General features: G+C 50.3%; 2 protein-coding genes and 1 long non-coding RNA gene across 8 annotated transcripts; 1 reads left to right on the top strand and 2 right to left on the bottom strand.

The window, feature by feature from the left end:
• Positions 1-11: 11 nt before the first annotated feature.
• LOC114158987 (uncharacterized) lies at positions 12-2,251 on the bottom strand. Of its 2 annotated transcripts, XR_003598520.1 has the most exons (4): positions 2,164-2,251; positions 1,831-1,899; positions 1,433-1,539; positions 12-124 (listed from the first exon to the last, which is right to left on the bottom strand). It is a non-coding gene; the product is annotated as an uncharacterized LOC114158987 (long non-coding RNA). The 2 variants fall into 2 exon arrangements; XR_003598519.1 differs by having other exon boundaries at positions 1,433-1,899.
• An 8-nt stretch (positions 2,252-2,259) lies between these two features.
• Positions 2,260-5,659, top strand: ndufaf7 (NADH:ubiquinone oxidoreductase complex assembly factor 7). The gene is made up of 10 exons (XM_028040949.1): positions 2,260-2,601; positions 3,231-3,391; positions 3,473-3,553; positions 3,675-3,785; positions 3,860-4,082; positions 4,209-4,267; positions 4,348-4,461; positions 4,530-4,673; positions 4,743-4,916; positions 4,990-5,659. The coding sequence occupies exons 1-10, from the start codon at positions 2,505-2,507 to the stop codon at positions 5,209-5,211; spliced, it is 1,386 nt and encodes a 461-aa protein (XP_027896750.1). The 5' UTR covers positions 2,260-2,504; the 3' UTR covers positions 5,212-5,659.
• On the bottom strand, positions 5,270-20,725 carry LOC114158958 (serine/threonine-protein kinase D3). 5 transcript variants are annotated; one of them, XM_028040930.1, is made up of 20 exons: positions 20,466-20,724; positions 19,922-20,044; positions 18,412-18,883; positions 15,053-15,191; positions 13,557-13,688; positions 13,327-13,481; positions 11,416-11,605; positions 11,264-11,341; positions 10,397-10,580; positions 10,199-10,322; positions 9,900-9,977; positions 8,946-9,216; positions 8,113-8,165; positions 7,963-8,035; positions 7,782-7,888; positions 7,540-7,701; positions 7,192-7,290; positions 6,848-7,115; positions 6,512-6,597; positions 5,270-6,005 (listed from the first exon to the last, which is right to left on the bottom strand). In XM_028040930.1, the coding sequence occupies exons 3-20, from the start codon at positions 18,676-18,678 to the stop codon at positions 5,832-5,834; spliced, it is 2,640 nt and encodes an 879-aa protein (XP_027896731.1). In that variant the 5' UTR covers positions 18,679-18,883; positions 19,922-20,044; positions 20,466-20,724; the 3' UTR covers positions 5,270-5,831. The 5 variants fall into 5 exon arrangements, with proteins under 5 accessions (XP_027896731.1, XP_027896729.1, XP_027896730.1 ...); XM_028040928.1 differs by having other exon boundaries at positions 5,832-6,005; positions 19,922-20,107; positions 20,466-20,725; XM_028040929.1 differs by having other exon boundaries at positions 5,832-6,005; positions 20,546-20,725.
• Positions 20,726-21,073: the final 348 nt, after the last annotated feature.

The following is a 21,073-nucleotide window of genomic DNA, read 5'->3' as shown; positions in this document are numbered from 1 at the left end:
CTTTGGTCTCTGTGTGCTTTACTGTTGGTCCGGTTCAGTCCAGAACCAACTCCTTGGCTCTGGTGGACCCAGGTCTGGACCGGTCCAAGGGCCCAGGAGACTCCAGAACCACTGAAACACAAACCTGTAGCAAAAACAGGTGTAAAGGTTATAAATAATTGAAGTTATAATTTAAATGTAAATTTATTAAAGCTGGAAATAAAAACAGAAATAATGAGTAACTTGCCCCAGTTATTAAATATTTCATTTTTAAAACTAAACATTATTTCTGCGGTGAATTACATCATAAATTCATTTAATCCATCAAACTTATGGTCAGACTCCGGAGGCGGGCCTAACGCAAGCTCTGGCTTCTGATTGGCTTCTTCCACAGAGATCCTGGCTTCTGATTGGCTGTCAGCACAACTTCTCAGTTTTCTGCGACTCCGAGGTTCAAACCTCAGCTGGAAAGTTTAAAAATAAATAAATTGTAATTTACTTTCTAAACTCTGGGTGAGTAACTTTGGCCTCTTAGATCTGCAGTTCGGAGAGTTTGGACCGACTCAGAACCAGAGCCCATCTGAAGAAATGAATGGTTCGACTGGGTCTGAATTGTGAAGCGGTGCTGAACAGTTCTGTGTAGCAGGACTGGTTCTGACGAGCAGAAGACAGTTCATAATCTGAAGTTCTGATGTGTGGACCGGTCCAGAACCAGAACCTTTTCCCTGTGAACACCGGAGGGAACCGAGTCGGGAATCATTCAGCGCTGGTTCATCTGCAGTCTGTGCGCTGGGCTCGGTGGCGCCCCCTGCTGGCCTGCGGGGCTACAGCCTCTTCCGGGAGGCGGAGACCGGAAGCTAGGTCCACGACACCTGGCTGTCGAAGGTTCTGTTATTCTGATCAAACCGGACGGACGCCACGCAGAACCGCTGAGGTTCCGGTGTCTTCGGTCCAGACGAGGCTGAAAAACCGGAACAGTTTCCGGTCCAGTTCCAGTATCTGGTCCAGTTTGGTGAAGACCAGGAGAATCCAGACTGGATCAAAACCGGGTCCAGATGGAGGAGGAACCTGCAGCGGGTCAGAACCAGATCTACTCTGACTGGACCAGCACAGACCAGCACTGGTGCTGGAGGCTGAAACCCTCAGCTTCCAGAACCAGAAGCGGTTCTGCTGGGGACGCTTGAGGGTCTGGTACAGCGGTTCTGAATATTCCCAGGGCTTCAGCCTGGCAGTGGCAGCATCATGCTGTGGGAGGGTTTCAGCCTGCTGTCTTTTAATCCAGATTATAGTTTCTAGTTATTCCATCTCAGCTGCTTGGCTTCATGTTTCTGGTTTTAATATTTTTCCTACATGCTGAATTCAGAGGATCAATAAAGTTTGTTTCTGTTTATATTTCTTCAGTTTTTCTGTCTTTAAAGTGTCTTCATCAAGCTCTGCGCTGGCGGCAGCTTACTTTCATTTATTGATGACTTTGGGATCAATGTAGAACTTCTGAACATCTCAGCGATGCTTTAGGGCTGACCAGTCCTCTGCAGCTGAAGCGCTCAGCTGGTCATGTGACTGCAAAGACAGGAAGTCATCAGTTTGAACTATAAAGGTAAAAGGTAAAGATAATTTTATACATTACAAAGTGCTTAGTAACTTTGGTAACTATGACTAGTCTGCAGGAAGATGAAAAGTGGAGCAGCAGTTTGTGAAATCTGGATTGCTGCAATAATCCAGAATCTATTTAACTGGATTGATGTCAGAGTTATGAGCTTTAAAGCGACTGGTTCCAGAGAAGTGACCTGAACTAACAGAGATCAAACCTGGAGGTTAGTTCCCTCTTTTAACAGGAACTTAGGGACTTACTGTAGGTGTCTTGTGTAGGTAATAAAGATGTTCTTTGTATGTTTCTTTATATTGTAAAGTTTCTTTAAACTGAAAGAAAAAACAGATAATTTGCTTATAAAAAAGAAACAATGCATCAATAATAAATGTCATTTGATTTAAAAAAAAAATACAAAAACAAAAAAAACCAGGAACTTCCTATTAACACAAACAAAAACAGAAGCGTTGTTTCCACTAGAGGGTGCAGTTTATCCGATCAATGCTTCAGGATGAAGCTGTCAGAGCCGCAACAGATAAAACAGAAATAAAATACAGATTATTATGTTGTTACTGATTTAGCGTTTTATCATTTACCTATCAGTATGTATTGACCCATTATAATTATAATGTAGTTCCGCCTCCCCAGCAGCAAGTGGCGCTGTCAGACCATAACCAGTTCCTGGCAAACGGTGTAACAGCCGCTGTTAGCTTTAGCTGTGCCAACTTCAGGAGGACTCGGTGGCTTTTGGACCCTCTCTAGTGACCTGTAACCTTTCCAGGCAGATATCTGACCTTTAAAAGCCTGGAGGTGACCCGCAGCTTTTACTCTGAACCCAGTTTGATTTTAAACCGGACATTAACCCAGCGCTACGCAGGTTAGCTAATGCCAGCTGGGTTGCCCCAGAGCGGCTGCAGGAAGTGACGCACACGGCGCAATGAGGATGAAGGTCTGTCAGCAGCTGCTCGGTAGAGCCGTCAGTCACCGCGGAGCCTCATGTGCCGTTAGGACCGGCTCAGTGACACCCGACACAGGTAGACCCACCAGAACCTCACTCACACACAGCTCACCTGTCAGACTTCACCTGCAGCAGGCGGGAAACCTGAAGCAGAAACACCTGGCAGGTTCAGTACAGAGAGAATCAGAACATCTGGGTAAACTGACCCGGTTCTGAACCCGGTTCATCTTAATCCAGATCCCTCACCTGAGCTTCTCCAGCATTCAACTCATGACGTCACAGATGATGATGATGATACCATGTATAGTCCGGTTTACCAGCTGATATAACTGATCACGATAAGTGATCATATTAATGTTTTGAGGCCATTTCCAGGTACATAATAATAATAATGATAATAATAATAATAATAACAATAATGATAATAATAATCATTAACTCATTCTGAAAGGTCAGTACCGTTTAAATCCTGACGAACATTTAAAACTGGAAGACATTTTGTTTATTTATCCGTAAATAAAACAAGAAGTGAAATCAATTATGAAATCTCAGGAAACTAAACTATCGTCCAGTTTTTGGTAGATGTTTGGTTCTGCTCAGCTGGATTTGGACCAGAACCGGGCCGGATCCAGGACTCCGTAGAACCCATTTGGTTCTGCTCAGTGTTCCCGACCAAACTGACTCCAGAATGTCTGTGTTTGACAGGAAGGTGGCGCTGCGCTCCGTCCGCGACGCTGTGCAGCTCTTCGGCCCAGGACAGGAAGTCCCGCCCCTCCATGCTCAAACACCTGAGCGCCAAAATCCGCTCCACCGGGCCCATCACAGTGTCCGAGTACATGAGAGAGGTTCTGACCAACCCAGTGGCTGTACGTCTCACCGCCATGCTGGGGGCGGGGCTTACCGTGTCTCCTCATAGGGGCGGGGCTTACCGTGTCTCCTTCCTGCAGGGTTACTACGTGAGGAAGATGATGCTGGGAGCGGAGGGAGACTTCATCACGTCACCAGAGATCAGCCAGGTGTTTGGAGAAGTGAGTCTGTTTGGATTAGAACCTGTCCGGGTCACTGGTCTTCAGAACCAGAACCTGATGATGATTACGATGAGCGCACTGAGGAGCAGGTGATTGGTTCTGACCCGGTTCTGGTCTGCAGCTGCTGGGCGTGTGGATGGTCAGTGAGTGGATGGCGGCGGGTCGGCCCGGTCGGTTGCAGCTGGTAGAACTGGGCCCGGGGAAAGGTTCCCTGATGGCGGACGTCCTCAGAGTAAGACCCGATCTCTGGTTCTGGAGGTTCTGGTTGGTTCCGGTTGGTCGATGCCGGTTCTGTTGTCTCTCCAGGTGTTCGGTCAGCTGCGCTCTGTAGTGGGCGGAACCTCTGTGTCGGTCCACCTGGTGGAGGTGAGTCCAGTTCTGAGTCGGGTCCAAGCCGAGACGCTGACCGGAACCGGTGGCCAGGAGGCGAGCGGCGAGCCCGACCCGGCCGGCCCGGAGTACCGGCGCGGGGAAACGGCGGCCGGGGTTCCGGTGTCCTGGTACCGCCGCCTGGAAGACGTCCCTGCAGGTGGGAACTGGGCCGGGTCAGAACCGGGTAGTACCAAGTTTCTGTCAGCGTTTCCCTGAGGCGGCGGCAGAGGGTCAAACATTCAGCCCGGCTGACCTTTGACCTCCAGCATTTCTCTGCTTTCAGGTTTCAGCATCTTTGTTGCTCACGAGTTCTTCGACGTTCTGCCGGTCCACAAGTTCCAGGTGAGACGGCGACCTGCCGCCGCACCTGTCCTGCTCTCAACCCTCACCCGTCCTCACCTGTCCACTGTCCCCGCCCCCAGCGGACGGAGAAAGGTTGGCGGGAGGTTCTAGTGGATCTGGACCCGGCCGACCCGGGCCGGCTGCGGTTGGTTCTTTCTCCGGGTCCAACCCTCGCTTCGTCCTCGGTGGTCCAGGTGAGGAGCCGAGCGGCGGGTCGCCTGACGCTCCGGGGGGCGGGGCTTACCCAGGTGTGTGTGCGCAGGCCGGAGAGGGGCGGAGCCACGTGGAGGTGTGTCCAGAGGGCGGCGCCATCGTCCAGCTGCTGGCCTGCCGGATCCAGCAGCAGGGAGGGGCGGCGCTGATCGCCGACTACGGCCACGACGGAACCAAGACCGACACGTTCCGGGTACGCCGCAGGCCGCCGGGTCCGGTCCGGTCCAGGGCCGCTCCGGTTCTAATGTGCGACCCGTTTCAGGGCTTCAAGGGCCACCAGCTGCACGACGTCCTGTCGGACCCCGGCAGCGCCGACCTGACGGCCGACGTGGACTTCAGCTTCCTGCGGCGCATGGCGGGAGGGGGCGTGGCCTGTCTGGGCCCCGTGACCCAGAGGGTGTTCCTGAAGAACATGGGCGGCGACGCCCGCATGCAGGTGGGTTCTGGTTCTGACCCGCAGCATGCAGGTGGGTTCTGGTTGACTCCGGGTTCTGCTCGGTTTTGTTCAGGTTCTGCTGAGGAACTGCAGCGACCCGTCCAGCAGGAAGCAGCTGATCCGGAGCTACGACCTGCTGACAAGCCCCGCCCACATGGGCGAGCGCTTCCTGTTCCTGTGTCTGCTGGCGCCCGGCCGCCTCGCCGCCCCGCCCACGCCCACCGGCCTGAAGCTGGACAAGAAGAGCCCCGCGCCACTTCCTGTGGCCGGCTTCTCCGAGCTCCGCTTCTCCTGACCCGGATCAGTACCGTGTTTAGAACGGAAGTCAAGTAAACACTGCAACAGACTGAAACCAGTGTTCCCAGTTCAGCTTTAATGGTTTTGTGCTACAAAAGTAGAAACGTTCTCAGGTCTTCGTCAGTTAGTGAGGAAGAGGAAGCAGAAATCAGCTTCACTCTCTGACCTCGGTTCAGATCCGATTACACATCAAATGGGTTTGATTCTGGACAGAATCTGATTTTCCTTCAGATCTGAAGTTAAACTGAATTTTTATTTTCATATCTGAAGTTAATCTGATGTTTTTTTCTGCTGCTGAAACAGGAAGTGAATTCCAGAGATTAGGAAAGCGCTGCTGGATTAATCCAGGAAGTTAATCAGCAGAGTGGAGCCTCTGATTATGGATTATTAGATGAAGCTGTGAATGGAATTAGTGGCTCTGAGAATAAAACTGTAGATAAATTAAATTCTGTGTTGTTTTTCCTACTGCAACCTGAGGGGGCGCTGCTGAGTCCTTTATGTCAGCCTGTTGAATAGGAGAAGAAGCCCTTATCACTGGACCTGGTTGGGTAAACAGAACCAGCGTTCGGGTTGCCTCTGCAGCTTTGAGACAGCATGTCGTCATGGTAACCGCTTCCTCTAAGGGTCCTCGTCCATGTCGTCCAGGTTGGGAGACATGATGAAGTGGGTGGGGTAGTGCAGCCCGCGCTCGTCGGCGTACTCCTCCCAGCGGGCGTCGTCGCTCTCATGGGTGATGTAGCGCTCGCCGCGCCGCGTCTCGAACTCCCGCAGGTCCAACCACGTCTGGTAGTCCTGCAGGGACGAGACGGGGACATATTTAGCATTAGCTACACACTCTGTTGGAGTAGCGCTTTTGCGTTAGCTACACGCTCATATTTAGCGTTAGCTACACACTCTGTTGGTGTAGCGCTTTAGCGTTAGCTACACACTTATATTTAGCGTTAGCTACACACTGTTGATGTAGTGCTTTAGCGTTAGCTACACACTCATATTTAGCGTTAGCTACACACTGTTGGTGTAGTGCTTTAGCGTTAGCTACACACTGTGTAGCGCTTTAGCAGAATGAATGTTTATGGTGTGTGCACTACTAGCTTTTTAGTTAGTGCTGCCCACCACTGAATAAATGCGTCATTAACCATAATCTCGAGAATCTGTCTGAACTACGAGGCAGATTAGCCTGCAGTAATCCATGTTGACGTTTCAACAAATTGGAGCGGATGAAATCAGAACAGAACCAGGAAGGTTCTGCTGCAGCCAGGTCGGATCAGGACTGAAGCTAGCGGGTAGCGGCTGGTTACCTGCAGCCAGGGGTGGCTCAGCGACTTGTCCACACTGAAGCGCTTCCTCATCTTCACCTGCAGCAGGTTGTTGATCAGGTCTTTGGCTGTTGGAGAGGAAATCAGTCAGGAACCAATCAGCTCCATGTTCTCACCTGGACACCTCTGAATAAACCTTTATTAACAACACGTCTGTTCTGTTAGCCTCCAGGTGGCGCTCTACCTACCCTAGGTACAACATGATTCCAGAAAATGGAATAAATCGTTTTAGTTTTATGGAAGTTTTTCTGGAAAACTTCATGGAAACAGAATGATCCTTTCGGTCCAGAATGTAACCATGGTGACCAGGTGACCTACCTTCGTCTGAGATCTCCTTCCAGGGGTTGGGCGGGTACATGAAGGCGGCGTTCTGGATCTGGTCGTTGATGTCCTCGTCCTCGTTGAAGGGGAACGTCCCGCTCAGGCTGACGTAGACGATCACGCCCACCGACCACATGTCCAGCGACCGGTTGTAGCCTTTACTGCGCAGAACCTCCGGCGCCAGGTAGGCCGGCGTTCCAACCACCGAGCGCCGGAACGACTTCTCCCCGATGATCCGGGCGAAGCCGAAGTCGCAGAGCTTCACCTGCCGGCAAACAGGAAGTCAGTGGGATTCCTGCCTCTCAGAACTCGGACCTGCTCGGCGGCGGGTTGGTTCTGACCTGAGGAAACGGCTCGGCCGAGGCCAGCAGGACGTTCTCGGGCTTCAGGTCACAGTGGACGATGTTCTTGAAGTGGAGATGCCTGAGAGCCACCAGGATCTGAGGAGACAACCGGGTCAGAACATCCGGTTTGGGTTAGAACATCAGGTCGGCTGAGACTTCAACAGAACCGGATTCACCTGTTGCTTCTGATGAGATCCAACATTAGCTAGCTCAAGTTAAGCTAAATATTTAATTTAAAACTAATTAATTAGCTGGACTTTTCCTGGTGTGAATGCAGCCTGTCTACATTTTCCTCCAAACAGTAGGACGGTTGTGAATGATTCTGGTTCTGTTGGTTCTGCTCACCTGCGTCACCAGGAACTTGGTGAGGCGTTCTGGCAGCCGGCTCTTGTCGCTGCATAAGATCATCTCCAGCATGTCTCCATGGAGCTTCTCCATGACAACAAACACCTGCTCAGGTGTCTCAAACATGCAGTCCAGGTTGACAATGCCAGGGTGGTGGAGGTTCTGTGGAAACGGACCAGAACCGGACCTCGATCAGCAGTGGTTGAGAGGAACGGCGCCCCCCCGGTGGTGGAGCGGCGTACCTGCAGGATGGCCACCTCGTTCCTCAGCTGGCTCTCCTGCTTGGTGGGGAACCGCATCTTATCGATGATCTTGATCGCCACGTCTCGGCCCGTCTTCCTGTGTTTCCCTGCAGAACGTGGGCGGAATCGGGTCGTGTCGGGTCGGTTCTGGAACGTTTATCAGCCGGCTGGAATGTCTCACCTCCGTAAACGATCCCAAACTGTCCCGAGCCAAGAACCTCGTCGGCAAAGATCTGGTACACCGAGCTGATGTCCTGCAGAGAGAGAACCGGGTCAGAACCGGGTCCAGTTCATCAGAACCAGGTCAGAACCTAACAACGGGATGACTCACCACGTTCTCCTGTATCTGGGAGTTGGACACGGATATGCTGATGGAGAGTTCCTCTGGAAAACAGCAGAGAGGTTACAAGCTGCAACCAGCAGGCTTTTATTGTGACATCCCTGACCTCACTTCCTGTGTCTGTGCTGCACTTCCTGTCCCTTCCTGACATTAATCCGTCCTGACAGCGGAGCGCTCCGGGCCGCCGGGCCCTCATTGATTTCAATCTGGGGGCCGATCGATGTCGGGCTGATGGAACCGTGCTCCGGTCGGCTCACGCTGCTGGGTCAGAACCTCGGCCATGCATGAAGTTTAATGCTCGGAACCAGAACCGGGTTCTGACAGCAGGAACCAGTAAACTTCCTCACAGCCTAAACTGGTTTAAACTGGTGTGAGTCCAGCAGTCTGTGAAAACTTGATGAGGTCGGAGTGGAGCGAACGGATGTGTTTCCATGGTAACTGGAGCGGTGTGGTGGGCGTTTCTGTCATCAGGGCGTCAAGTTTTGCTGCTTCGCGACTGGAAGCTGAGCAGGAAGCAGGCAGATTCCTCTGAAGGTTCTGCTGGAACCAGAACCCGATGGAGCAGAACTCTTTAAAACATTTGGCATGTCTGGAAACCATCAGGTCATGATGTCGGGTTTTAAAGTGAAATATAACATTAACAGACTCGGATCACTTCAGCATCAACGTCTGGTTTGAAATCCTGGATGGACTGAATCTGGATTAATTAATGAGTCTAAATCCAGTTAAACCAGGTTTAGTCCCTAATCCAGTTAAACCTGCTCCAAATCCTCATCACTTTCACCAGTATACCCCACCAGTCTAACTTGGTTCTGGGAACTCACTGTGGTCCTTGCTCGGCCCGGCGCCGCCGCTGGCCTTGGGGGTGACGGGCATCAGCGCCTGCCTGACGGCCTTCTCCCAGCTGCGCCCCACGGCCCGGCCCACTCCGGAAGCAGCCGGCGCCGGGCCGTGGGGCGGTCCGCCCGCGTCCTCTCCAACGTAGTAGACAGTGGAGGCGGTGATGACCTCGAAGCAGTGCGGGCTGCCGCCCTGGGCAAGATGGCCGAAGTCCTGGGCCGCCTCCACCCGCAGGATCTCGGACAGAGGGATTTCCTGCCGGGAGAGAGAGAGTTCCTGAGAGGAGGAGAGGATTCATCCCTGCATCCGTCCTGAATCAGTCAGAGCGGCGCTCCGCCCGGCCGGGACTCGGACCCCTCAGGATGCTCCTGCTGCACGGCGCTGCGGCCAGCGGGGGGCAGCATGTCGCCTCATGAAAGCAGAGAGGAGGCTGCAGGGTCAAAGGTCAGGCAACACATTTAGGAAACTCCTGAGATTTATTGACTGGATCCATACGCTGCTGAAAGTAGTTCCTTAGATTCCTCCTGAACACAAACCGAGCCGAGGCAGCGCAGAAGCAAAGAACAGGAACACGTTTTCCCTCCACCAAGTTTTCCTTCCGTTCAGGTTCAGAATCAGGAAAATATTTCTAATGTTTTCTTGTCATGAAATGAGTCAGATATGAACCCAGAGAACCTGCAGCCTGACCAGGTACTACTGGTTCTGACTCACCAGTAGAACATCTGGCTCGAGATAAGTGCACTCCACACTTTTCAGATTCTGATAGGTAAAAATGTTGAGAGCCAGGAATCATTTCCTTTTGCTCCACTTGTCCCTGAAGATCCCAGTAGAAGTTTGTAAACCTGAAGGTGTTGGTACTGTGAGGGTGTGGCTGCGGTCGTCATGGTAACAGCATGAAGCAGACCCCGTGTCGCAGACGGGTCCGCTCGCTCTCCTACCTTGTAGAACTTGGCTCCGCTGTCATTCTGGAACAGAGTCAGGCTCTTGGTGTCCAGCCTCCAGTAGTGCCTCTTCCTCTGCAGACACACACACACACACAGTATCGTCTTCATCACCTTCATCAGCACTTCCTGTCTAAACGTGTCAGAGGGAGGAGATTCCCTCGCTTGGGGATTTACGAGTTGAAGGAACCTCAGAGGAATGTAACTTTTGGTTCTGGGCTCAGAACCAAAACCAGACCTCGTGGTTCTGGTTCTGAGCCCGAACCCCCGGCCGTCCCCGGCAGCGGCGGGCTCACCAGGTTGTCCCGGCTGCTGTAGTGGACCATCCAGCCCTCCTTGACGGCGGCAGAGCTCCTCCTCTTGGTGTGTTTCACCGACTGCACCACTCTCATCAGAGGGATGTTGCTGCTGGTCGACGGGCTGCAGGAGGAACGCCAACTTCCTGTCAGAGGCGGGTCTCCTTCCTGCTGACCAATGGGAGGCGGCCGTCTCACCTGATGGCTCTGGCCGTCTCGTCGTCTTTCTCTGCGTCTCCCAGGGAACCGTCCATGAAGAAGAGTTTGTCCTCGGGCGTGGACGGCTCGTCCTGCTCGTCCAGACTCTGACCTCCATCGCAGTTCAGGTCGCAGGCCTCCACCTCCATGGAGGCCTCGGGGTCCAGACTGGGGCTGAGCGGCTCTGCACCAGAACCAGAACCAGAACCGGACCGGACTCAATCACCACATTACAACCGCATGACCACCAGGGGGCATTACAGGACCTGGGTCTGCTCGTTTACACACACAGAGAGAGAGACATGACCCGACACACACCCAGCATCCAACCAACTGTACATCCATCCAACCAACCAACCTTCCAACCATCTGTACATCCATCCAACCAACCAACCATCCAACCATCTGTACATCCAACCAACCATCCATCCAACCATAAATAAACTAACTCCGCCTCCAGGCAGCCCTTCATCAGTGTATCTGCCCCCTTTCTCCGTCTTGCTTCGATTTTTGTTATCATCAATAAGCAATCAATAAGTGCTGATTGGAGCTGATTGATGATCAGCAGCCACCTGAAGCTCCTGGATCGGGTAAGCAAGGGGGCCCAAAGTCGGTCCTGGAGGCCCGGCATCCTGCACGTTTAGTTCTCTCCCTGGTACCAACAACCTTCTCAGCAGGTCCATGTTCTTCTCAGGCCTCTAATGATCCATCATTGGATTCAGGTGCGTTAAACCAGGGAGAGACTAAAACATGCAGGAGGCCGGCCCTCCAGAACCTGCTTTGGGCCCCCCGGTGGTAAGTGGTTCTGTTTGGTTGTATTCTCGGAACCAACGTGGATCTGCTACAGACTGAAGGAAGGGAACTCACCTCCGTTGAAGTCTACCTCGCCCAGACAGTCCCGAGGAACTTTGGCAGCGCATCGCTTGTGGCAGTTGAACTTACAATCTGCAGCAGAGGACATGAGCAGGTCATCCTGCAGGCCAGCTTCTGCCTGTACTGGTTCTACTGGTTCTGCTCACCTTTGCACTGCAGGCCCTGTCTGAAGAGCCCCTTCAGCAGCCGCTTGCAGTACTGGCAGATGGTGGGCCGGGTGTAGGTGTGGATGGAGAAGGTGTGGGGGACTTTAACCCGACCCAGCACCATCTTCTCCATCCAGATGGGACGGCCGCTCAGCAGGGAGTTACGCTTCCCGGCTCCCAGCAGGGGGCGCTGTTGATGGAAAAAAGCATTTAGCGGAGGCTAATGCTAAAGCGCTAGATCTACACAGTAATTAGCGGAGGCTAATGCTAAAGCGTTAGATCTACATAGGGCTGGGAGAGTGAGACTAGTGAGACTCGATGTCTCACGAGTTTTTCAATTCATGATAGTTTAAATGGCTCTACCGCAATTATCGAGTATAAATTGTCGTTCAAATAATAAACTTTCGCCGTCAAATTCACTGCGAGTCTGGTTTATCCGACACCCTATGAATGCATCACTAGGCCCTCGCCCTTACCAACCTGAACATTTTCTACCAATCAGGCTGCGTGGAGAAAACAAACAACATGGTGACAGCGAGAGAAGTGAATGAGACGGAAACTAAAGAGGAATCAGATGAACTAGTTTAGTTCCGAAGAGAAACAGCTGGATCAATAATCTGACAGTGGTTTGGATTTCATATGGAGGATGTCCAACAAAATGAGGTAATTTGTGAAACATGTTATCAAACTATTGCCACAAAAGTTTGTACCACAAATTTATTTCACCGCCTGATCAGATTATTCTTTAACCTGCCGTTCAGAGCCGGTAGAACCGGCCCGTTAAAGTCAAACCTGGAGACGTAGCTATGATTCATTTAATGCTGCGCAATGGGAAAAATAACTCAAAACTACTCATTCTTTTCGTCTTGCTCTCTGTCGGCTTTACGATATACATACTCGTTGCCATAGCAACTGACAACAACACAACTTTATGTATCAGGATTCAGCACCAAAAACACTCAAACATTGGAGCAGAACCGGTTTCGATTCTGCTAAAGCAGAACATTCAGTTCATTAGTTTTATGCTTTTAGTGATTGTCGTGGTAGATTAGCCACCGCTGCTATTAGCCAAGCTAACACAGCTGTGGTCGATTAGCTAATTTAAACACCTGCTCTACTGATGCTCTGTCAGTTTGTGTGTAGATCGCTTTTTCATTTTTACGCTGAACCAAAACACCTTATTCCACAGGACATGTATATGTTACGTTTGTCAAAGTCAAGCAAGTAACTGACCTACTTCCATCCCTTTTATTTCATATATGGAGATTGCATTTAAGTCTAGCAGGGGACTGTTGGCGGGAACATGCATGGTGACATCATGCTGCAAAGAGTCGATAGTTTAAAATAACATTTGAAGCTTATTTAAGAATATAGTGATATCTATCGTGTATCGTGATATAGCAAAAAATATATTGGGATATTAGATTTTCCTCATATCCCCCAGCCCTAGGTCTATACGGTAATTAGCATAGGCTAATGCTAAAGTGCTATATGTACAAGGTATGAAAGGAGCTGTAGTAGCACTGAACACAGCAGCTCCGTCTAAAACCTGATCTGTATTCATTTCTCTATTCTAACATCCCAGTTGTTCTGTGTTTCTTCCTGTGTTTTAAATGTTATTGTGTTTATTCCGCACATTAAAAGGAATTCTGCTTCTATTTAGTTCAAGCTAAACTTCAGTCCACTGAAAGTTTACAAAATAAAGTTTTGGACCCGAGAGAACCTTAGGGATTGGATCTGACCTCTGACCTGCAGGAATAACAACGTTACAACCTCTGCTCGGAGGTTCTGATTGGGTCGGGTTCAGGTTCTGATCTCCATGATTAATGAAATTCCAGTGATTGACCTGCAGCCATCAGACACTGTGTGTGTTCGTGTGTGTGTGTGTTCTCTCTCTTTCTGTGTGTGTACCTCCTCCAGCGGCATCGGGGGCAGCTCGGTGGAAGGCGGTCGGGCCACAGACAGGTTTGGACCCGGCAGAGAGACGTTGGACAGCCGTCTCTTCCTGCCGCTGCAGTTGTTGGGGATCTTAAAGGCGCAGCGCTTGTGGTAGTTCAGGCCGCATCCTGCAGGGGGAGCGCATCTGGTAAGCCAACCTCCAGCTCCACTAGCGTTAGCGTTAGCCCGCGGCGTCTCCGTACCTTCACACTTGAGGCCCTGCCTCACCAGGCCCCACAGCATCTCTCCGCAGTCGTCGCAGAACGCCGGCGCCTTGTAGGAGTGAACGTAGAGCGTGTGCGGCCGAATCTGGAAGTCTTCCTGCTTGGCGAGCGCTGAAACACGGACAACAAGAAGAGTCGGGAAAACGTCTGCGGCTTCCACAGGATTGGATGGAGACGGCCGGAGAACCGGACCGGAACCAGGTCCGGAGCCGGACCGGGATTTCCTGTTTCCACTGAGAGCAGCCGATCCGCCTGTCAGCAGATTTATTCCAGGTTCTGTTTAATGATCGGCCCACAGCATCACTCCTCCCCTCACAGCCATTACAACAGAACCAATCAGAGCTGAAATATACTGGCACTGAGTGACAGTGGGCGTGTCCCTCTGCTTTCTGATTGGACAAAAACCAGGAAGTGCTCCAGCAGTGGGAGACATCCTGGCTGGTTACATTTAGAAGGTTCTGAATGTTGTACCGGGTCAGAATCATCATCACTCTAAGCTGAACATTCTGGGGAAAAACCCTCAGAGTCATACTGGGATTAAACTGGGATTAAACTCTGAAATATTTCATTTATTATGAATCTTCCTGATGAATTTCCTCAAATCTTGAATGTCAAATTAATGAAGCAGTTTTAGAGAAAAACATGGATCAGATATGATCAGATATGATCAGATTATGATCAGATTATGATCTGGTGGAACCAGCAGCTGCTGCCTTGCTTCATGACTGCCATTTGTGCAGACAGGAAGTGCAGCTGCTGCACGGCGCTGCAGCTTCCTGGAGGAAGTTCTGCCGACCCGTTTCATCCTGCAAAGCGACTCGGATCCACTGCCGCCGCCGCCCAGGCTTCAGGCGGCCTGCTGACACGGGGCAGGAAGTGACATCACTGCCTAGAGCTCTGCGGTTCAGAGCAGAACGGCGCTGACAGGAAGCGCGCTCTGAGTACATCAGCAGGCGAGACGAAAAGGAGAAGGAGAAGAATAAAAGAGGCCTCCAGAGTCACTGGAGCACCTCGGGGTCAGAACCAAGGTCCAAACGGGCCCAGGACAAACAAACCCACCCATCCAGAATCAAGTTCTGGAGGCTCTGGAGCACCATGAAGGAAATCTCTGTTCTACACTGTAAAAACTCAAAACCTCACTAAGTAGTTCTGTCTGCTTTTATCATAAATCTCTCAGTTCACCAGGGGCCCCAAGGCAGGAACCAGTAGGAACCCAGCAGGTACCAGTAGAAACCCAGTAGGAACCAGTGGAACCCAGTAGAAACCCAGTAGGAACTCAGTAGAAACCCAGTAGGACCCAGTAGGAACCAGCAGGAACCAGTAGGAACTCAGTAGAAACCCAGTAGGACCCAGTAGGAACCAGCAGGAACTGGTAGGAACCAGTAGGAACTCAGTAGAAACCCAGTAGGACCCAGTAGGAACCCAGTAGGAACCCAGTACCCTCTCCCGCCCACCCAGTAGGCCCCGCCCCCTACCTGACAGCACGGCCTCCACCAGGTCGCCCTCCTGGATCTCGTCGGCGGTCGCCAGGCGCTGCAGGATGTTGCTGGACGTCGGATCGTGGCGGAACAGCAGGATTTTATCGTACATCCCGAAAAATCCACATTCTGGGAACTGAGAGCCAAACAGGGCGGAGTCAGAACGTTCATCCAACCGACCTGTAAACTCCAGGGAACTTAACAGAATCTGATCAGAACCATCCAGCCAGAACCGGGTTTCCTGAACCTTCCAGCAGGAAAATGTCCGGCTCTGATGCCTCTGGTTTTAATCTGAGGTACCGGCCCTTTAAGAGACTCTTCTTCACCTGATGATGAAGATGCAAATCCTCCCAGATGTCCGGTTCTGATCTGACCCGTCTGAGGCCCAGATTGCCTCTGTCCAGATGTTATCAGGGACGGGAACCAATCAGCTTCCAGCTCCTTATCAGGTGAGTGCAGGACTTTGCCCTGAGCTCTGACTGCCAGGCAGATAAAAACTTCCTGCTGCATAACATCCTGCTGGGTTCAAACCGGAGCGCTGCAGGTTCGGATGGCCCGGACGGTCCGGTCCGATTGTCTGGACCTGCAGGTCCGGATGGAGCTCAGGTTAATCCCATCGGATTCCCTCCATCCAGACTCCAGTTGTTCTGGAAATCAGCTGATTTCCCATCGGTCCAGAGACCAGGAATGTTCTGAAGGAAGTTCAGCTCAGGTCCGACAGCAGCTGGTTCTGATGGACCCGACTTTAATGGAGCCAGCAGATAATCCAGGATAAATCGTGCGCTAATGGCCGCCGGGTCAAGGAGCTGCAATTAAGGGATTAACAGAACCGCTGATGAGCTCTAACGGGGCCTACCAGAACCACACATATGAGAACTGGACCTGTCAGAACCAGCTGGTGACTACGAGGACATGCCTCAGACTCTTTGGGTCTGAAGGTTCTGGTTCCGGTTCTGAACATCCGACCAGAAGGTGGAGTTCTGGATCAGCCGGTTGGAGACCCATTGATTCCAGAACCCGATCAGAACCTCAGAACGACCCAAACAGCAGCCACTGAAGCTGCAGCACCACCTGTCCTTGGTTACCACGGTAATCAGAAGAGAGGACTTCACGTCTCCATGGTGATGCAGCAGAAATGTTTAACTTTGGGTTCTGGTCCAGAACCGTCTGGTGGAAAAGTTGTGGTTCTGGTCCCTAAACTAACCCAGAACCGTCCAGAACCATGAACAATAAAGGTTCTGGTTCTGTTCGGTCCCAAATGGAGATCCAGGTGTTTGAGAACTCTGGAACCGGATCTCTGGAGTTAGACCGGAGTCAGATCCCACTGAGTGCGGGACGGTTCTGAACCAGACCAACCGAACTTCTGTTCTCTAACAGAACCATATTCATGACAGCTTGGACAGAACCTTCCGGCTTCTGAACCAGTCCAGGACGCAGTGGGAATGTGGGGAACTTCCCGCTGCCCCTGAACGCACCGCAGCAGAGCCGTGACATCATCCAACACAAAAAGCAGGAAACAGAAGATTCCCACCATTTTGTCACTGAACGAGCCAGGAATCAGACCTGGACACACTTTCCCCGGTCTGGAGCAGAACCCGGCCGTTCCTGGACTGGATCCGATTCCAGGATCTGGATCCGATCCCGTTTGGACTGGAGGAATCCTGAATGAAGTTTTGTCCCGTTGTTTCCATCAGAAACAAAAACAGGAAGGAAAGAGGAAGTTGATCCTCGGTTTCCGGCGGGAATCAGACCAACGAGTCACGTTCCCAACAAACCCCAGCAAGTGGCGTCAGTTCCAACCAATCAGATCGCAGTTTTCATTTTCCAGAGTTATACAGGAAGCTGCTCCGCTTCCAAAAAATCCAATGAATCGCTTCATACGACTCCTTTGATCTGCTGTCCATTACTAAAAATTATAAAGATTTCATAATAAATATCCGATAAATCATTGGTACAGAAATGTGACAAAATGTTTTACACATAATAAAAATAACAAAACAGAGCGTGGAAATAAAATGTAAATGCATATAAATATTGTAAAAAATAATAAAATTATCAACATCAAACCAGAACTTTCTGTTCAGCAGAATCAGTTTTTCCATTTTTAGAAATTATTTTTTCATTGTTTATTAATAAATAAAATGAGAGTTTTCTTGTTTTTTGTGTTTGAATCGATAAGAAAATAGTAGATTTATTGTATCGATCTATTGATTTAATGCTATAACAATTATCATTTATCAGATGGCTGGCGGTTGGATGTAAAGTTGTGTGACTCGCTCCGTCAGCAGGTGGAGCGGCGGCGGCGCTGAAGGGCTCCTTGAAAACAAGCAGCAGCTGTCAAACAGGAAGTGGAGAGCGCTGAAGCTGCAGCAAGCAGGAAGTGGCATTCCCTGAGAGAAGACACCACTTCCTGTGATGAAACTGGAACCTGGTCTGAGACCAGGAACCAATCAGCTGAATCAGTGATCAACAGATCTCCGGCAAGGATCAATATTAAACAGAACAGAGCTTGAACGACTCAGTTTCACCCCAGAAGGCTGTGTGTGTGTGTGTGCGTGTGTGTGTGTGTGAGAACAGGTGGTGTGTTCAGTTCGAGTGGTGAAACAGAAGATGCTGATAAGACTCGGCTCACAGCAGAAGTCTGCAGGTTGAACTGTCGCAACTCCTAATCCCGGATCATTGTTATCCCTGATCCGGTTCGGGTTTCTGATCCAGTCTGGGCTCCCAATCACCAACCTGTTCCCCTCCTGGCCTGTGGGGGCGCTGCACCAAGAACCACTGAAGGAAATGACACAGAAACCTCTGAAGACACTGAGAGCAACTTCCTTCTTCACCAGATGGAAACAAGATGGAGGCGTCAGATTTTAGCGGTTGGAGGATTTCTCTTTAGTCTTTGGCTGAAGACCAGGAGCCATTTCTGCTGCTAGCGCTAGGCTAGCATGCTAGCTTTACCCAGAATGCCCTGCACTGTAGTCCACTTCCTGCTTTTGGAGCGGTCTCCAGTCCGCTTGGCATTCACATTCAGACCCAATCAGAGTTCACTTCAACCGAACCCAGACCGAGGTTTGGAGGACCAGAGGTCAGAGGTTGATTAGCATTCACACCTCACCAACCGGGCTGGAGTTTATAGACAAACGGACTGGAGTCAGATTGAAGCACACTGAACTAAATATGTAGTTTGAAGCTTAGCTTGCTAACTAACTACTTAGTTGTCAAGCTAAAGCTATGTGTTCAGCTAATAGCTAAACATATAAAGCTATATGTTTAACTTGCTAACTAAATATTTGGCCCAAACTAACTTGTTGTAGTTTCAAGTTACGTGGTTCCTGCGGAAGTGTCTCTCAAACCCGCCATACCTTCTGATCCACGATGGAGCAGACAAGCTCTCGGACCGCCAGTAGCGACACGTCTCCAGGGTCAAGGGTCACGGTCTCCCTGGTGAGTCCGATCTGTAGCAGGAAGGAGACGCCCTGCAGGGAGCCCCTGGAGTTGGTGGGGCTGGGGCCCGTCTGGCTGCCGTCGGACAGTCGGCCGCAGACGGCGGCGGGCGGGCTGGGCGACGGCGTGGGCGGAGCCTGGTTCTGGGCGGGGCATGAGGGCGGCGGGTTGTTATCGGCGGACATCTTGTGTTGTCAGAGAGAGAGAGATCTGCCAGGTGGAGAAGCTCAGTCAGCCGACGGTGGTCTGGCCCTCCACTTCCTGTCTGCTTCCCTGCTGCTTCCTGTCGCCGCGGAGCATCTCTGTTTCCAGGGAGACGACGCTCAGCTGGTCAGGGAAACACCGGGTTCGGGTCGGAACCGGACCGGTCCGCACTCAGAGCGCCTGCAGCTGGAAACACAGAGACGGAGAGGACAGAGAGGTCAAAGGTCAGCTCTACTCGGACGTTAGTATCATAGAGCTTCAGTCAGAACCAGAACCAGACTTATTGGGCCAGACTGGGTCACAAATAAAGAATTTCACAGCGAGAAGACGTGAAATATAAATGACAGACAACCAATTAAAACTGATAACTGACATAAACATGACAACTCTCATTCTGCTCAGGACACTTAGCGCTTAGCATTAGCTTCTGCTAAATGCACTGTAGGTTTAGTGCTTTAGCATTAGCTTCTGCTAAATGTACTGTATATTTAGTGCTTTAGCATTAGCTTCTGCTAAAACTTATTTACATAGTACTATAATATTAGCTTCTGCCAATTATTGTTATTACTGGATAGAAATATGAAATGTTAGGGGAAGTAAAGTAAGGATAAAGGAACAATATGTTGATGTATTTGCAGTCGTGTGTTTTTTTAAGACAGAAAACTAAAAGAATTGTTCTAACAGAGCAGATCCTCAGGATGTCAGCTGTTCATGTGGCCTTCAGAGAGACCGCCTCTGTAGCGCCACCTAAAGACAAAACAGTTTGTGTCCAGCATGTGTGGGGTCTGCAGAGATGCTAGCTGCCTTTTTCCTGATCCTTGACCTGTACAAGTCCTGGATGGAGAAGATTTGAACCATCTGTCTGATTGAACCTGAAGTAAAACCTGGAACCTGGAGCTGAACCTGGAGTAAAACCTGGAACTGAACCTGGAGTAAAACCTGGAACCTGGAGTAAAACCTGAAGCTGAACCTGGAGTAAAACCTGGAACTGAACCTGTATATTTCCTGCAGAACTCACCAGGACATTTCAGGTTTCTTAACTTTCAACTAAACGTGATCAAAGTGAAACATTAAATCGGTTGAATTGATAATCTGAGGCAGGATTTAGGATTGATAATCTGAGCAGGAAGGAGGATTATCTATCGAAATTAAAAAGCTCTGACAGGATTCTCCAGTGTTTACTAGAAAGGTTCAGAACCCGATTCAGGACCCGGTTCTCCTCACCAACAGCAGCTCAGTTTGTGTTTGATATGAAGGTTTCACATCCTGTGGACGTTCGGTCCGGTTTGTTTAGTGAATCTTTGGGTCCAGATCATCGTCTCCTCTGCAGAATCAGATTTCAGGATCCTGTTGGACACAAACGGCTTTTCAAAGCGAGTCATCCGATCCGGTTCCGTCCCACTAAAGTTTCTGCACAAACACAAAACCTAAACTTGAGAAGAACGATAGTTATATGGGAAACTGATTTTGGTGAATTATCCCGTCAAACCCACATATTCCATCCTCCTCTCTAATATTTCATCATTTCTATAATATGAAATCGATGTGAGGAAGGTCACAGGTTCACATTCTGATTTTTCCACGAACCATCGGCGGTTTAACTGTTTAAGAACCAGCCGAACATCTGGAAACATCTGGACCAGAACTCAGCTGAGAACCGTAATGAATTAATTACCACAGAGGAAGAAATCAACTGCAGCAGGTCTGACAGCAGCTCGATCCTCAAACTGGATTTCAGAGTTTGAAAGAAGAAAAAGTTCAAAACTACCTCCGATTTCACAGTGTCCATCCAGAACCGAGCCTTACACGAACTGTTCCCTCGGAACCAGCAGGATTCTGCAGCAGTACCTGCGAGTCCAAAGGCGTCGGTCCTCCGGCCGGATCACGCAGCTCCAGGCCGAGGATGGAGCCGGTTTTTTCCGCCAAACTACGGCGACGGTCCGAGCGGCAGCGGTTCGGAGCGGATCTGAGAGGAGACGATCTGTTACAGAGCGGGGAGGGCTCACTCCGAGCAAAAAACCCAGGACCAGACACTGGGGAGAGGGCTCACTCTGAGGTGATTTCTGAGAGGACATGAGAGAGTGGAAATGTATTTTAAGAGGAATGGTAATGTTTTGCATAGTTCTTATGCGTTGTACAGAGTTTATTTATAGCCATTATTAATTTTCAACTTTTGTCCTTATTTAGGCCGTTATATATATTCAGGTCAATAATACTTAACTGGCTAAAAGCAAATTAAACTTTAAAATAGAATAGAATCATGAGGAGAGGGTTATTTTTACACAATCATTTTCATTACTTGAATTTTTGTTAATTTTGGCTACATCTGCGTTGTTTAATTATTTCTAATACAATTGCTTTACATGTGTTTTATAA

Source organism: Xiphophorus couchianus, chromosome 15 (assembly GCF_001444195.1).
Source record: "Xiphophorus couchianus chromosome 15, X_couchianus-1.0, whole genome shotgun sequence".
NCBI classification, from domain to species: Eukaryota; Metazoa; Chordata; class Actinopteri; order Cyprinodontiformes; family Poeciliidae; genus Xiphophorus; species Xiphophorus couchianus.
This window is presented reverse-complemented; position numbering and strand designations above follow the sequence as displayed.

Excerpts from the sequence above, each read along its gene's own strand:
- ndufaf7 (XM_028040949.1), top strand. The coding sequence starts at position 2,505 with ATGAGGATGAAGGTCTGTCAGCAGCTGCTCGGTAGAGCCGTCAGTCAC. Across the intron at positions 3,554-3,674 it reads TCAGCCAGGTGTTTGGAGAA|CTGCTGGGCGTGTGGATGGT; the intron begins GTGAGTCTGTTT and ends TCTGGTCTGCAG. Across the intron at positions 4,462-4,529 it reads CTTCGTCCTCGGTGGTCCAG|GCCGGAGAGGGGCGGAGCCA; the intron begins GTGAGGAGCCGA and ends GTGTGTGCGCAG.
- LOC114158958 (XM_028040928.1), bottom strand. The coding sequence starts at position 18,678 with ATGTCCGCCGATAACAACCCGCCGCCCTCATGCCCCGCCCAGAACCAG. Across the intron at positions 11,342-11,415 it reads ACAGGGCCTGCAGTGCAAAG|ATTGTAAGTTCAACTGCCAC; the intron begins GTGAGCAGAACC and ends CCTCTGCTGCAG. Across the intron at positions 9,217-9,899 it reads GCGGAGCCAAGTTCTACAAG|GAAATCCCTCTGTCCGAGAT; the intron begins GTAGGAGAGCGA and ends CTCTCCCGGCAG.